The sequence below is a fragment of the Rhinolophus sinicus genome, linkage group LG06 (genome assembly GCF_036562045.2).
Source record: "Rhinolophus sinicus isolate RSC01 linkage group LG06, ASM3656204v1, whole genome shotgun sequence".
In the NCBI taxonomy this organism is placed as follows: Eukaryota; Metazoa; Chordata; class Mammalia; order Chiroptera; family Rhinolophidae; genus Rhinolophus; species Rhinolophus sinicus.
The window spans coordinates 47,804,280-47,820,597 of record NC_133756.1 but is presented as its reverse complement, the minus strand read 5'-3'; the positions used below and the strand labels follow the sequence as shown (position 1 = coordinate 47,820,597).

The 16,318-nt window shown below is 34.6% G+C and overlaps 1 protein-coding gene across 2 annotated transcripts in view; it reads right to left on the bottom strand.

Moving 5' to 3' along the window:
• Positions 1–804: 804 nt before the first annotated feature.
• Positions 805–16,318, bottom strand: part of RPF1 (ribosome production factor 1 homolog) — a 49,612-nt gene continuing 34,098 nt past the window's right edge. Inside the window, exons 3-10 of one of the 2 annotated variants that reach the window (XM_019715228.2) lie at positions 16,222–16,278; positions 14,211–14,291; positions 5,523–5,618; positions 4,784–4,937; positions 2,724–2,806; positions 2,155–2,336; positions 1,838–1,964; positions 805–1,051 (exon numbers count right to left, since the gene is read on the bottom strand). In XM_019715228.2, the coding sequence (XP_019570787.2) occupies positions 1,010–1,051; positions 1,838–1,964; positions 2,155–2,336; positions 2,724–2,806; positions 4,784–4,937; positions 5,523–5,618; positions 14,211–14,291; positions 16,222–16,278 (822 nt within the window). In that variant the 3' untranslated portion in view covers positions 805–1,009. Of the gene's footprint in view, positions 1,052–1,837; positions 1,965–2,154; positions 2,337–2,723; positions 2,807–4,495; positions 4,534–4,783; positions 4,938–5,522; positions 5,619–14,210; positions 14,292–16,221; positions 16,279–16,318 lie in introns of both variants that reach the window. The other variant, XM_019715229.2, reaches the window with a different exon arrangement.

Genomic DNA, 16,318 nt, shown 5'->3' with positions numbered 1-16,318 from the left:
TATTAAATACACGATTTGTTTTGAACACCTAAGATAAATGGCAATTTTCCCATTGTCCAATGGGTTAAGTTTTTAGTGTTTGTTTTACCAACTCTTCTCACACAACTTTATGCCATACACTTGCAAGACTACGAGAGAAAATAAAGGTGAGATGCCAACTTTCATTCTTTTAAGGGTCAGGAGGAGGCTATTAGTTTCTGTTCATGAGTTATTTATAGGGTTAACTTTGTTTTAATAAATATTTATGATAAACTCCTTTGTAGGGGTATTACCATTACACTTTAAAGTTACCTCATAACAGATGGCTCTCCTAATAAAGATAGTAGAGAAAAGACTAGATGTAAGAATTGCATTAGAAGATTTAAGAATAACTGCAGAGCTTGAGACAATTCCTGAATGGAATATATAGTACAATGTAATGAAGTACACACACAGGAGCCAGGAAAAAAAAAACACACCGAAGATTTGCTTCTATAATCTACAACTTTGCTTTAAGTTCTTGGTAAACTATTTTACTTTAAAATCTTTACCCTTCTGAAAGGCTTAAGGGAATGTTAAAACATCCCAGAAACCTGTCCTCCAATCATTCAGGAAATGGGAGTTAAAAAACTATGTGCCAGATGCAAGATTAGTATGGTAGAAAACGAGTGGGTTTGTTCCACTGTAATCTACCAAGCACTATATTTTTCTCTAGCCCATGTGATCCATGAAAGTGCAAATAGGAAAGTTAGTTTGAATCTTGATTCCAACTTAAATTATTCACAATTACCCAAAATAAAAGAACTAAATTTCAGGAAACCTAAATTGCAACTTCTAAACTCTTACCAAAATGACTTTTATTTGTATTTCCTCCAGAAATAGTGAGTGGCAATTCATGGCATTTGGTAATTTGTCCAGACATGAAAGAAGGTTTATGAAATCAGTAAATGCCATTTTAAAAAGGGTCTTCTGTCACAAATTCAAGATAGACCTGTTCAGCAAAATCCAATACTATTCCCTCAGTCTTTCTTTATAAATGGAATTTTCTTCTACTTGTATCCATTTCCCGAGGCTGAAAGGGGAAAAAAAGTTAGTAAACAATCTTGGTTTTCATGTCTAATATAAAAGTATTAGAACTTATGGTTCAAATATATGCATGTGTGATTAATATATATATATATACATATATATAATTTTAAAGTAAAAATCACTTAAGTGAATAACTTTTTACTAGGTAGAAAAGAATATATTTTAAAATATTGATGTTTTCATTTATGACTTATGATCATCTCCCAACTTCTATAAAAACTTGATAGCAATAGTTTTCCAGCATGCACCAGAATCAGGGTAATACAGGCTTATAAACAGATTGCTGGGTCCCACTCCTTAAGTTTCAGATCCAGTAGGTCTGTGTCCCAGCAATTTTCCATTTTAAGTCCTAGGTGATGCTGCTGATCCCACTTTGATACCACTGATCTTTAGGATACTTCAAACAAACCAGGATTAATCACCAGACCAAACACCACATCAGCGAATGATTCTTTCTACCATGTTTTCCCGAAAATAAGACCTAGCCGGACAATCAGCTCTAATGCATCTTTTGAAGCAAAAATTAATATAATACTTGGTCTTATTTAACTACATTGTAAGACCCGGTCTTAATACCTTAATTTTTGCTCCAAAAGATGCATTAGAGCTGATTGTCTGGCTAGGTCTTATTTTCGGGGAAACATGGGTAGTTCATGGGTGAAGAAATTCAGAAGCCTAACTTAAGACATAAACACCCAAAGCTTAGGTTTCCTTCCGATTACATACTTTTAAAATCATCTAAATGGCTTCTCAAAGAGTAAGCACATACCTTATGGACCCATTCATATTCTCCATATTTAGAATCAAAGGTTCCTTTCTGAAGAGATCTTAATTTTAAGGTAAAACGTGGTCCAAGTTCCTGAATTCCCACTTTCTTTTCACTCTTGAATATATATCTTCAAAGACAAAAAAAGTTATGGAAATTAGTCGGCATAAACCCAAATGTTATTTCTTTAACATTATGATAGGGTTCAAACAATTTATTTCTCATCTACAATACCTGTCACAATACATTAGAAAACAGGTTACGTTAATGTATTTCATGATTGATGTCAAAGTCCAAGGAGTTAAAAGTACCTTCCTCACCTGTGAAATCGGAAGAAGATATAATCCCGCTGATTGTGAAATGTGGCAACCTGCCTTCCAATAAATTGAGGATTATGGGGAAAGAGAGATGCAAACATTCGTCCTATAGAATGACCCAGCCGTGTTGTAAAATTATTCAGAATTATTTCAGGTATGTGTTCTGTAGGATCTTTGCCTCTTCTCTACAAAAACGATGAAAAATCACAATAGTGAATTAACTTAATGGGCAAAACTATGTCATTGCAATTTTAAGTTTTATAATTTATATGACAAATTTGAAAAATTTTAAATTATCTTAAAGACAACAGATAGCTTATCAAACCCATAAGATGTATCTAAAAGTATTTTAATATGTTGTGGATGGACGAAAAAAGTCTTACTAGAAAAGTAATGTTTCATAGTAATGAGGCTATTACTGCCTGTCTACACATAATTCAATTATGACAGTCTCAGAAACTGTCAGTAGATAAAACTTTGCTTTAATCAGGATATTAAAATTAATCAGTTACAACATCTACTTTGGCAAATACTATGAGACCGATGCCAATCAAGGAATGCATAAAACTTACCTTCATTTCTTTACGCAGACGAACACTGCTCATTTTAAAATGAGCAGTTGGTCCACTTGGCAAGTGACTCAGTATTAATCCATCTGTTTATAAAGCTAAGAACATACTAAACTGTAATCTATATCTTAAATTGTTTAAATAATTGGTCCTCTATATGCCCTCAGGGTCCTAAAATCTGTAGTTCGGTGAATAGGTGGATGCATATATTCCTGTGGGTTAATGGACATTTTCCTACCATACGCCAAACTCGAGACACAAAAGGTAACCCAAATCTTTCACAAAAACAGATTAACCATGTCCCTTTTCTCTTTTCATAATATAAACAGTTCATCATCACTCTCACTAGGGTATCTGAGCATTCAACTAAAGTCAGTGAACTATCTAATGTCCACTATAGCAGGAATGGTTAAGACAGAACGGGGTTCTAGAGTAACTAGCATTGTAAACAATGTAAGTTTACCTCCATGTTAGAGACCTTATAAACACTGAAAATGCACACTTTATGGTTTGTATATGTGTTTGTAAGGTTAGGATATTCTGTCAACTTTGCGTATCATCCCACAAAACCAGAGACTTCTAAACTCTCTTCTTAAAATTAAAGTTACTAGTGTTTCTCAAGAGAAGCTCTTACTTTTGGGACCATTGTACCACAAATTAAAATCAACTAATCAGTAATGATTTACTGATTGTCTACCATAAACAGAGAATAATGCCACACAGTCTACACTACAATTAAAATATAAGACACCTACCTACCTACCCAGCAGGGTTAGCAGCAGCCCAGGGCTTTAAAAATCCTGGATGCAGCAAAATAAGATTTACTACCTATACAACATTCCTGAAGTCTTTGTAGTTCAACTTGACTCAAATACTGAACCTTAAAAGGAGATCAGAATTGGACTGTTTTCAAGTATATCTGCATACACGAAGTTTTACAAAACACAGCACCATCTTTACAATGGGATCAACACACTCTCATTCATCCAGAGTAGAAGCTATGGTAATCTTCAATTTCCTCCTCACCCACTAAATCCTATTCATTGTTTTTCATAAGTTCCTCACTTTTATATCTCCTCTCCCTTACTGTTATTGTCTTAGTTGAGGGCTTTGAGATTTTTCTATCTAGGTTATTGAAACAGTATCCTGGTTGGTCTGACCTCTTCATTTCAAGGACATCTTCTAATACAGACTGGATTCAGGCCTTGGTTCTCTAAGTAATAAGCTATGGGACTTGGCTGTGTCATTATATCTGTACCAGTTTCTCATGTGCTATGTGAAAAACTAGATATCTAATTTTTGAGTCTTAACAGCTATAATTAATTTCAAGCCACTCTTACCACAGACTCACCTACAGAATAGACATCAGTATGGCACTCATGTAGCTCCAAACTACCATTTCTAACCTGTCTTCCCTTAATGTCTCCCTATGCTGTTTCCTAACTGATAGGCACTGACCACCATCTCTCATACACCACACACGTTAATCTTACGTATTTTTTGCCTGAGCTATTTCAAATACCTGCAATATTTTCCTCATCCATTAAGGCCCACTTCAAATGTTACCTCTTTTTACAGTCAATATTAAGCTCTAAATCTCAGATCTTACTGTTACTATAGCACTTGTCATTTATTTGAGTTATAGTCGTGTAAATTCTTCTCAATTAATCTTAGCTCGTAGAAGACAAATCTGTTTCTGACAGATATTAGTGCCGTCCACATAGCAGATTAGCAGTAAACATTAGAATTCTTTGCTTTATTTCCCAAAGACTCACCACAAGTTCAACTTCATGAGGCACAGCTAGAAGTATTTCTGCATCATTTACACATTGAGAAATCATAAAATCTTAAGGGGGTTAAGAGAGGTAAAGGTGATTTCTTACAAACTAAATCAAGGCTTGAATCCTTTCTAAAACATTCCTACTAAATTATGATTTGTGTCGAAAGCAAACTACAAAATCCAAACATCAATTCCTAAGTACCTGCACTGTACAAAAAGGCTTATGTTATTGCTCATCTCTTAAACCATGCAAAATAGGAGTCCTTTAAAAAACAAAGGATACTTGGTGTTTTACGATCTTCATTAATAACGATCAGATCCGTGAAATCTCTTGCGATGCACTGTGGAATAATTTTTTTCAGAGCCAGTCCTCTTCTGTAATAAACATGTGAGTTTGGTATAACTGTGGAGAGCTGTTCACAGAGTCGTACTGTTCTCTGTAAAACAAAATAAAAACCCTCAAAGTGAAAATAAAAATCTCACATGATACATATTTATAAGGAAAAGAGTAATGATTATTATAAGATAATGTTGTTAAGAGAGAGCAAGGCTAGGGAAAGAATCAAATCTGAATAGTGTTTCATCCTTTACCAAAGGATGATAATCCTAAAAGCAGTGGTTCTCAACTGGGGGTGATTCTGCTCCACCAGGAGACCTTTGGCAATGTCTGGAAACATTTTTGGTGATTATGACTGGGGGCAGGGGATGGCTGGTACTGTATCTAGTGGACAGAGGCTAGGGATACTCACTAAACATTCTATATTGAGCAGGACAACCCCATAACAAAAAATTATCAGCCTAAAATGTTAATAGTATTGAGGTTGAGAAACCCTATCCTGAAGAATCATGCATAGTGAACCTACATTGCATCACCATTATTACATTTTACTTAGCTTATTTACAGGCATCATCTAAGGCAATTAGTAATAATTTAACTCTTCTGAATAGAGTTCCTTTAAATATTATAAGAAATAAAAGAAAATTAAGAATTCAAGAATTATACTAATTAATATATTTATTACCCCATGAGGTCTATCTGAGGTTGTGATGAGAATCTTGGGAGAAGTTTGTCTGTTGAAGTAAGAAGCAAATTCATCTGTAGCTTCATCATAAGCAACCTAAGAACAGAAAGAGATAATTTTACATCGAATATGCTACTGTGCCAGGATTTTTAAAGTAGTTCTAGAAGGATTCTATGATCTACCAGCTACTGATTACCTAGCTGGTAGGAGATTTAAAGAAGGCCTAGGAGGGACTTAAGTTAATGGCATCATGAAGAAGTTGGCTGTTTTCCTTTCTATAGAATACAATAAAACTGGAAAAAATTGTCAAAAACAATTTCAGGACATAAACTGAAATGCATTTATTCTTGAAAAATGGCTGTAGCTCTAGCCAAGAGTATCAGGAATCTCGGCTAGAGCTATTCCATTTCCTCCATCAACTTGGTTGGTGAAAATAGTAACTTTACCTACTTCAAGTCTGATAGTAGGCAAGAACCAGCAATCTTGAATCCAGAGGTGGTGGACTCAATTCGGGGGGGCGGGGAGGGGGTCAGGGTGTATGTGTATGTGTGTGTGAAAACCCTAGCTTGGCCAGTCCAAGGTTACAAGCTCAGTTGAGGGTAGGTGTGGAAATATGAAGGAGCCAGAAATTTAAAGGAGAGCTCTGGAAGGGAAAGAGCCATGGAAAGGCTTACATAATCTCTCCACAACTCCTTGGCTGACAGCTGCAAGAGACTTGGGAAGGAATCCAGCACACATGAAAGGCAAGGGAGACATAAAAACTGGTTGCAACTTTGAATACGTTCCTTAACCCACACACAGCTTAGCTGGCAGAAGCTATGTATGTCTTAGTGGCTCAAGGTATCTTAACCTCTATTCAAATCACTGGCAGGCCAATAAGCCACACAAACAGGAGAAATCCCTAGGGAGAGAGTTTTAAAAAAACAACAACAAAAAACCGCGTAGAGACATAGTGCTACTGTCAGGAAGACAGATTACAATTCTAGGCAAGTTACTAGCACAACAACAAAAAACACCAATAACCCTTAAAAATAAAACAATCCTGAGTTACTGCAATATGTTGTCTATTATGTCCAGTTTTCAACCAAAAAATCAGATATGTAAAGAAACAGGAAAATATGACCTATAATAAGGGAAAAAAGTAGTCTATAAAAATTGACTTTGGGCCCAGAGGTTGAAATTTAGTGAAAATTTCAAAGTAACTATAATAATAATATTCAAGGAGTTGAAAATACGGACTTACTAGCACTTCGGAGATGGCAGAAAAATCAATGAACTAGAAAAAAGAATAATATCCAATCTGAATAACAGAAGTCAATCACAGAAAAAGGAGCGGAGCTGGAGAAATTTGTAGGACAATGTTAATTATTTCAGCAATGTGTGAAAGGGGAGTCCCAGAGAGGGAGGTGAGAACAGGGCGAAAAAAAAAATTTGAAGAAATATGGCCGAAAATTCCCCAAATTTGATGAAAAACTCTAACTTGGTTCTCCAAGCCCAAGCAACACCAAGTAGGATAAAAAGAAATGATACTTAAACATATCAGAGTTTAACTTTCAGCAGTTTAAGCTAAAAGCCAAAATCGGAGAAAATTGTGAAAAAAGAAAAATGAATCATGTACAGCGGAACAGTAATGATTAATGGCTACTTTCTTATCAGAAATAATACATGTCAAAAGACAATGGAATCTGTTCAAATACTAAAAAAACAAACGAATTTTATATCAGCTAAGAATTCTGTATCCTACAAAACTGTCTTTCATAAATGAAGGCAAAATAAGCACATATTTTTCAGATAAACAAAAACTGAGATAATGAGCTATTAAACCTACTATAAAAAGAAAGACTTAAGGAAATCCTACAAGTTGAAAGAAAATGACACTACATAGTAACCTGAATCTAGAGGAAAGAAATGGTAAATATGAAGGTAAACACATAAGACTGTGTGTATGTGTGTGTGTGTGTGTGCACTCCTAATTTCTTTAAAAAATAACAGACTGTTTAAAGCAGTTATTACAACACTGGATTTACAACATAAACAGAAGTGGTACATATGACAATAACAGCACGAATAATAGTGGAGGAAATGAAGCTACACTAGTACAAACTTATTGTATTTTACCAGAATTGTGTATTTTTTTGAAGCAGACTGTGATAAAAATGCATGTTGTAATTCCTAGAACAACCACTAAAAAAAGAACTATAGCTCAAAAGATCAACAATTAAAATAGCATATTAAAAATATTTGTTTAATAAAAAAGGAAGCAGTCAAGGAGGAACAATAAAAATAAAGGTATAAAGTATGTTGTGAAAAAAAGCAAAATGGCAGATGTTAAATCTACATAAAAATTAATAAATTTTGTCAGACTGAATAAAAAAGCAATATCCAACTGTACACTCTCTGTAAGTGACACTTTAAACTCAAAGACACAAATTGGTTGAAAGTAAAAGCATGGAAAAATATTATACCAAGAAGATATATATATAATCATAAATGTATATGCACATAAAAACCCCCAAAATGACATGAAGCAAAACTAAAGGAAATGGAAGAAATGAACGATTCAACAGTTATAGCTGGAGAGTTCAATACTCCTCTCTCAGTAACGGATAGTACACAGGCATTTAGCAAGAATAAAAGACACAACATAGTCAACTTGAAACAACTTTTATAACCACCTTAAAATAGCAGAATGCATATGACAGAGCATTCTCCAGAGCAGATCATAGGCTAGGACATAAAACAGTCTCTTTAATTAAAAAGGACTGAAAGTATGTTCCACAACCACAATGAAAATTAAATTAGAAATCAACAGCAGAAAGAAATCTGGAAAATCCTCAAATATTTGGAAATTACACATTTTAAAAATAAACAAGCCAAAGAAGAAATCAAGAGAAATTAGAACATACTTTGAACAGAATGGAAATGAAAAAAGCTATTAAAATTTATGGAATGTGGCTAAAGCAGTGCTCGGGAAAAACCAGAGCTATATATGCTTATAATAGAAATAAGTATAAAATCAATAATCTAAGCTTTCATCTTTAGAACCTAGGAAAAGAAGAGCAAATGAAACCCTAAGTAAGCAGGGGGAAAACTAATTAAATAAAAATACATCAAGCAAAAAACTAATTAAATTACAAGAATAAATCAACAACTCTATTAAGAGAGATGCTAAGATTTGAACAATAATGAAAGTAAACATCTTTTTAACATTTGTGGGATATACCAAAAGTGGTACTTAGAGGGAATTTTGTGGCCTTAACTGCTCATATATTAAAAATCAAATAAATAAAAACAGAACAAACTCAGAGTGTAGAAAGAAACAATAAAGGGAGATACAAATGAATTAGAAAACAAAGATTCAATAGAGAAGATCAAAGAAAAACAAGTAGTTTAAAAAGAATATCAAAAGAGATATACCATTGGTGAAAAGCCCAAATAAATAATATTAGGAATGAAAAGGGGACATTACTGAAGACTCACTCATGAATATAGATGTGTATCTCTTAGCAAAAGTATTAACAAACAAAAACAATATATAAAAAAAGATAAAACATCATACCTAAACTGGACTTATCCCAAGAATGCAAAGAGGTTTAACATTAGAAAATCTATTTCATTTACTGTGCTAATGCAACAAAGGAGAAAACCTGTACACTCATCTCATCATTGGCGGAAAAAGCATCTGATAACATTCTACATTCATTCATGATAAAACAAGCAAAACCCAGCAAAAAAAAAATAAATTGAATTTCCTTAAGGCATAAGGAATATACCATTAATGACACAAATATTAGTGATGACACATTAGAGGCACTCTCTTTAAAATCAGGATGGCACTATTGCTTTTCCTATTTATTTGACATTATGCTGTACATTCTAGTCAGCACAAAGTGAGAATAAAAACAAACAATGGATTGGAAGAAAAAAAACTTGCAGAAATGATTTATCTAAACATGAAAACAATATTCAGACAAATAATTAGAAATAAATGAATTTGGTAAAGTGGTTAGAAGATCACTATCCAAAAATCAATTGCATTTTTATAAATCAAATAAAACAATTTTCAGAGTTGTGATTTACACTAACAAGAAAAAACCTAAGATAACCAGGAATAGAGCTAACAAATTTATGTGTAAAATTTATATGAAGAAAATCATGAAATTCACTGAAATACATTTTCAGCATTTAAAGACAACCTAAATAAAAACAATATATACAGAGACCCCCAAACTGATTTGGGGGTGCAATTTATATAATTCTATATGGAAGACCAAAAGTGCAGGAAAAAGAACACTTCTAAAGATAGGCATTTGGGGATGGGGGTTGGGTGGGGCATGTTGCTCTAACAGATATCAAAACTTACCATGAAGCTAAATAATTAAAGTGATACAGTGACAAATTCACCAAGCAAATAGAAAGCCCAGAAAAAGCCAAGCATTTATGGATATTTGATATACGACACAGCATTACAATTCACTTTGGGGAAAGGTTGCACTACTCCAAAAATGGTGCTGGGCAAACTGGTTAAACCAGGGATGCCAAAAAAATGTATACATATTATAAGAGATGTTATCTATGTATTACTTTTCGAAGTTGAATTGAATTACGACAACAATGTGTAGTATGATGTTTGCTCAAAAGATGGTGTTAATCAAATGAATGCTAGCATCACCATGTGACAGGCAGGACAGTCAAAGAAAATGATGGAAGCACGGTTGTCGTTTGAGGAGTGCAACACCATTTTGAAGTGGTGTTTGAAACTCGAGAACGTTCTCCTGACTTAACACCCCTTGACTTCTACCTATGGGGGCCTTAAAGGATGTGGTGTACAATAGAAAACCAGCTACACTGGCAGTACTTCAGGAAGAAATTGAAATGATATGCACAACGATACAAGTGGACACTTTGGTCAACGTCAGTCAAGCAGTAGTTCGCTGTAATCAGAGGTGTGTGGACCTGATGGTAACCACTTTGAGCACCTCCTGTAATTGCAGACGTCAAACTTGACTTGTATTCATCTTTGTTACCGTATATATTGAATATTACAATTTTAATAGTTTTTTCCTTTCTTAAAATGTGTATACATTTTTTTTGCACCCTCTGTATACAGTGGGGAAAGAGGACAGGGGAAGAAAGAAATTGGTTTCCTTTCTCACACCAAACAGAAAAATCAACTCCTGATGATTATGTAACTGTGAAGGGCAACACTTCAATTCTTTTAGGAAAAAAATGAGAATATATGATCAAAGGATAAAGATTTCTCAAATATGACAAAAAGCATTAAATATTAAAAAATTAAAAAACCCAACTATCGTACAGACTTTTGTTCATCAAAAGGCATACAAAGAAAGTGCAAAGAGGATCTACAAATTGGAAGATACTTGTAACACATATAAAGCATTAGTATCCAAATTACAAAGGGAAGTTCTACAAATCAGTAAAATAATCTACAGGATAGAAAATTGGGCAAAAGACGTAAGATGGCATATCTCTATTGAAAACACAGCACATATATGAAAAGATGCTCAACCACATTAAGAATCAGGGAAATGCAAACTCAAACCACAATGAGTTAGCCCTTTATCACTAGTCTGAATATACCAAGCATTGGTCAGAATGTGGATGACCAGGAACAGTTCTTATAAGCGTACAAAATGATACCACACTACTTTGCAAAACATTTGACGCTATCATGTAAAGTTGAACATTTACACACCCCATGAGCCAACAAATTCTCCCCTAGGCAAATATTTAGGGAATCTTTTACATATATGTAGCCTCTATATGCCTATGATCCCCAATTTATTTCCAGTCAAGACCTCTTCCATATCTCCTCAATGACAATTCCATCCTTCTAATTGCTGAGGCTAAAAAACTCAGTATCATCTTCGGATCCTCTGTCACACCCCACATGCAATCTATCAAGAAATTCTAGTAGCTCTAATTTCAAAATATACCCAGAAAACAAAAAAACAAACAAACAAAAACCAACTCAGAATCCCATCAATTCTCAACACTCATTGTAACCGTTCTTGTCCAAGTCATCAGCGTCATGCTTTCCTGGATTACTTCAGTAGCTTCCTAACTAGTCTGTTTACTTCCTTAATAATACTCAGTACAGCAATCAATTACTTTAGAAAATTAAGTCCAATCACATCATTCCTCTGTTCAAAACCATCAATGGCTCATTTCACTAAGTGGAAACACCAATGTCCTCACAATAGCCAACAAAGTCACTGATCCGGCCTCTCCCCTTTTCCACACCTTCCTGGCACCTCTTCTACAATTCTCCCCCCTTGCTCATATTATTTCAGCATGCTGATTCTCTGCTCTTCCTCAAAAACATGCTGAGCATGCTCCTGCCTTAGAGCTTTTGCCCTGGCTGTTGCCCCATCCTAGGGCACATTTTACCCAAAGATGGCTAATTTCTTTATCATCCTTCAAGTCTTTGCTAAAAGCTCTTCTCAATGAAGACTACCCTGAACACTGTATATGAAATTGCAACCCTAACCAACAAAAATGGGCATGAACTAATAATTGGTGAAAAAGAAAGATGTTCAACCCCATTCATAACAAGAGAACTGCAAATTAAAACTATACTGAGGGGGCCGGCCTGGTGGCCCTGGCGGTTGGAGCTCCATGCTCCTAACTCCGAAGGCTGCCGGTTCGATTCCCACATGGGCCAGTGGGCTCTCAACCACAAGGTTGCCAGTTCAATTCCTCGAGTCCCGTTTAAGGGATGGTGGGCTCCGCCCCCTGCAACTAAGATTGAACATGGCACCTTGAGCTGAGCTGCCTCCTGGATGGCTCAGTTGTTGGTTGGAGCGCGTCCTCTCAACCACCGGTTCGACTCCCGCAAGGGATGGTGGGCTGTGCCCCCTGCAACTAGCAATGGCAACTGGACCGGGAGCTGAGCTGCGCCCTCCACAACTAAGACTGAAAGGACAACAACTTGAAGCTGAACGGCACCCTCCACAACTGAGATTGAAAGGACAACAACTTGACTTGGGAAGAAAAGGCCTGGAAGTACACACTGTTCCCCAATAAAGTCCTGTTCCCATTCCCCAATACAATCTTAAAACAAAAACAAACAAACAAACAAAAACCTATACTGAGATATAATTTCTCACCTATCAGACTAGAAAAAATTATTTGTAATTGCAAAATCTTGAGTGAAAGTTTGAAAAGTAACAAATACATATTTATATAATCTCAACGTATCCCAATACTTATTAACTAATTATAAAGGGAAAAATATAGCTATAATGCAGAAACCTGGCAGATACTTTAATCAAGTGATGAAAGTTAACATAACCAATAACAGGAAAATCAACTGACTCCGAATAAGAGGCGCTATAAAGAACATCAGTCAAAAGTACGTAAATTGAATATAATCATGAGCAAACAATCCAACTCATATTTAGTGACATTCTATTAAAATATCTAGTGGGTACTCTTCAAAAATGTCAATGTCATTCAAAGTAAAGGACGTCTGAGGAGCTGTTCCAAATTAAAGGAGGCTAAAGAGTCATTATAATGCATGAGCTTGGATTTTTCTTTGCTAAACAATGACATTATTGGAATAACTGATGACATCGGAATAAGCTGTAAAGATAATGTATATCAGTGTTAACTGTCTGATTTTGATAACTATACTGTATTTATTTTAAAAACACACGTGTTTATAGGTAAAAGGGGCTTCCTTCATGTTTGCCACTTACTCTCAAGCCTTTCAGACAGAATACAAATGAAAGGCAAGTGTAGCACAGTTTAACATTTAGGAAATCTGGGTGAAAGGTATATATGAATTCCTATTTTTCTATTAAGTCTGAAATTATGTCAAAATAGAATGTACATACACACACAAGCGCCTATATATAAAACTGCAAACTCTACTCCAGGTAATCCTGAATCTCCTTTACCTATTTGTTAACTCTAGTAACCCATCATCTGCTAACATATAATAAATTATTTATTTTATTATGTTCATTGTTTGTCTCTCTTCCTAGAATGTAAGCACTGGGTGGGCAGAAATTTTGTGTGCATATTTGTGAGAGTGTTTTGTGCACTGATGGATCCCAAGCTCCTAAAAAAGATCTCAATACATAATACACATTCAATAAACATTTTGTGGAAGACACAATGAATGAATGACTATACCAGGAGAGACATGAAAGAATGTTGATAGCAGCATTGTTTGAAAGTAAACGTAACAAAACCAAGTTTCCTGTATAAAAATTTAAAAAACATATACAAAGTTTTTAAAACGTTGATTCTCTCATTGTATGCTTGCAAAGTACTTAAAGGGAAAATGTGAAAATTAGATTATTTTGAAGTCCAGTTTTATGAGGACACAAAAAAATACCATCAAATATTGTCCTTAGGCATCAAAATGTCTTAACAAATACTACAAAATTCTATATATGAGAAGTGCTTTTGAAATGATATAAAACCAGTACTACACAGAGATTAAATGATAAAAAGTTTACCTAGGCATAAATATAATACATTTCTAGAAAAAGAAATCACTGACTTTTTCTATAGCAAATAACATAATATGCCAACATTATAGCTGAATCAGTCCATAATACAAATTCAACAGCCAGTACTTTAAGTTAAATATCAACATATGAACAGATCATTTCTCAAGTGTGGTCATCCAAATTTATTTAAGACTTCTAACATTACCTCTTCATCATTAGGGTCTACTGTGGTTTCATCATACACTCGCTGGTTGTCAATGGTCTTGGGTATAGGTTTTGGTGGAGCCTAAATAAAAGAAAAAAGGTTAAGTTGTAGAAGCATTTTACATAAATAATTTTGCATTATATTTAGGGAAGAACAATAGAAATCTGCAAACAATCTCAAAACTCAATCTGTTCCTCATTTCAATCCACTGCTCCATCAATCCTAACACTACTGAGTAAAAGGCTTTTTTTTTAACACTCTAAGCAGAAACATACACATACTGCAAGAACTGCCAACATTTGATAAAATGGCTTAAAACTAGACAGATGTAACAGAGAGAAGAAATTGAGATCAAAATAACTATCCACTAAGAAAAATATCAAACAAAATGGAAAAAATTACGTAAGTACAAATACATGTAGCTTTGTTCCAACACTTCCAGAAAGCTATTCAGAAAGATTTAGTAGCTACAAATCTGTTTCTGTCTGCTGAACTAGTAATTCTAGTTTGGGAGATCTACAGTAAGGAAGGAAAAGGGGGAGCAATTTACATAAAGAAATATGCAGTATCACTATTGTTAGTAGAAATGAACAGCAAACAGGGCAAATGTCCAACAGCGTAGTGACTATGGCACTTCAACCTAATGGGATACTGTGAGAACCAGCAATCACGCATACTCAGCTTCGACCCAAAAAATGTGTGAATGAAATGGAGCAGGAACAGAACTGTAAGCATACACTAAAATGAATTCAAAATATGTGTACACTAGCAGAGATATGACAAAATACGAGCTGATCAGCTATTCAGGATTTTATTTTTCATTCCTCTATGAAATATTAAGTTATAAATAATTTTTTGAAGGAGTTAGTTCTAGGAAGTCATCTTTCAGTCCAAAAAACAAGAATGGTGATATTTTCAAATGATGATCAGCTATTTGCTGATCAAAATAATATCTATTTGCTGTAATTGACTGATTACTGAGAGTTAAAAAGAGATTAATATTGCTTGATAGAATTTTACAGGTCAAAATCGTCTACTATTAGCAATTACATGTTATTTAACCTAATACTAGTAAAAGAATGCATGAAAAAGCAGAGTGTTTCATTTGTATACAGTCTTTATATTTTTCCCTTCTTCAAAAACACTTAGTTGGTATCGCCTCTTAAGAGACAGGAGTGGGGAAGAGTTGTTTTCAAAATTTTGCAAGTATAAATCATAACCCAGAACTATAAATAAAGTGAAATGAAATGAAAATAACTTAGTTGTGCAATAATATGGAAGTATTTAGTACTTTTTAAATTTTTCAATAGAAAGATTTTACTTCTGATCAATACCAGAAAAATAGCCAAATCTTGTTCTGATGCATTTTCTCTGCTCTCTTCTTTGCCATAACAGGTATCTCACCTTCCTTCCACCCCCCACTCTCACTCTTCAGATTCACACTGTGTCAGTTCTCATTCTTACATACCCAACCCTACTACACAAGAGCCTCTGTCCTGCCTTTCCCTAGCCTGGCCTGACAAAGAGCCTTTGCTTCAAGTCCTAAGAACTCCAGCTACAGACCTATCCTAGGGAACTTGCCCATTTCCAAAGTCAGGGAGATGTGTCTCTGCCTCTTGAACACATAAAAGTTAAGTAAAATAAGCAAGTTGAAGTACACATACCATTTATGTGAAATTTTAAAAACATGCAAAACATCACCATTGTGTTTACTGTTCAGGGACACAAACATGCATATTACAGGTAATAAAGAAGTGCATGGGAACAATAAAGGACAAATTCATGAGTGGTTATCTTTGGAGAGAAAAGCAATCTGGAAGCACACGAGGGACTTTGAACATTATATGCTAATGCATTTTTTCTTAGGTTGGTAAAAGGGAGGAAAGGAGTTTGTTATACTACTTTTATACATCTGAAATATTTCATAATAAATTTTAAGAGCAAGTCATTCAACATAAGTATCAGGGAGCATTCCTGAATATTAGAAAGCAGATGGCTAAATTTTATTTACCTTATCACCAAGGGCCTCTCTTTCTTTTTTAAGTTTTTTCTTAGCTGCCAACTTTTCCTAAAGGGTTTAAAAAAAAAAAGAACAATATTGAGAAACC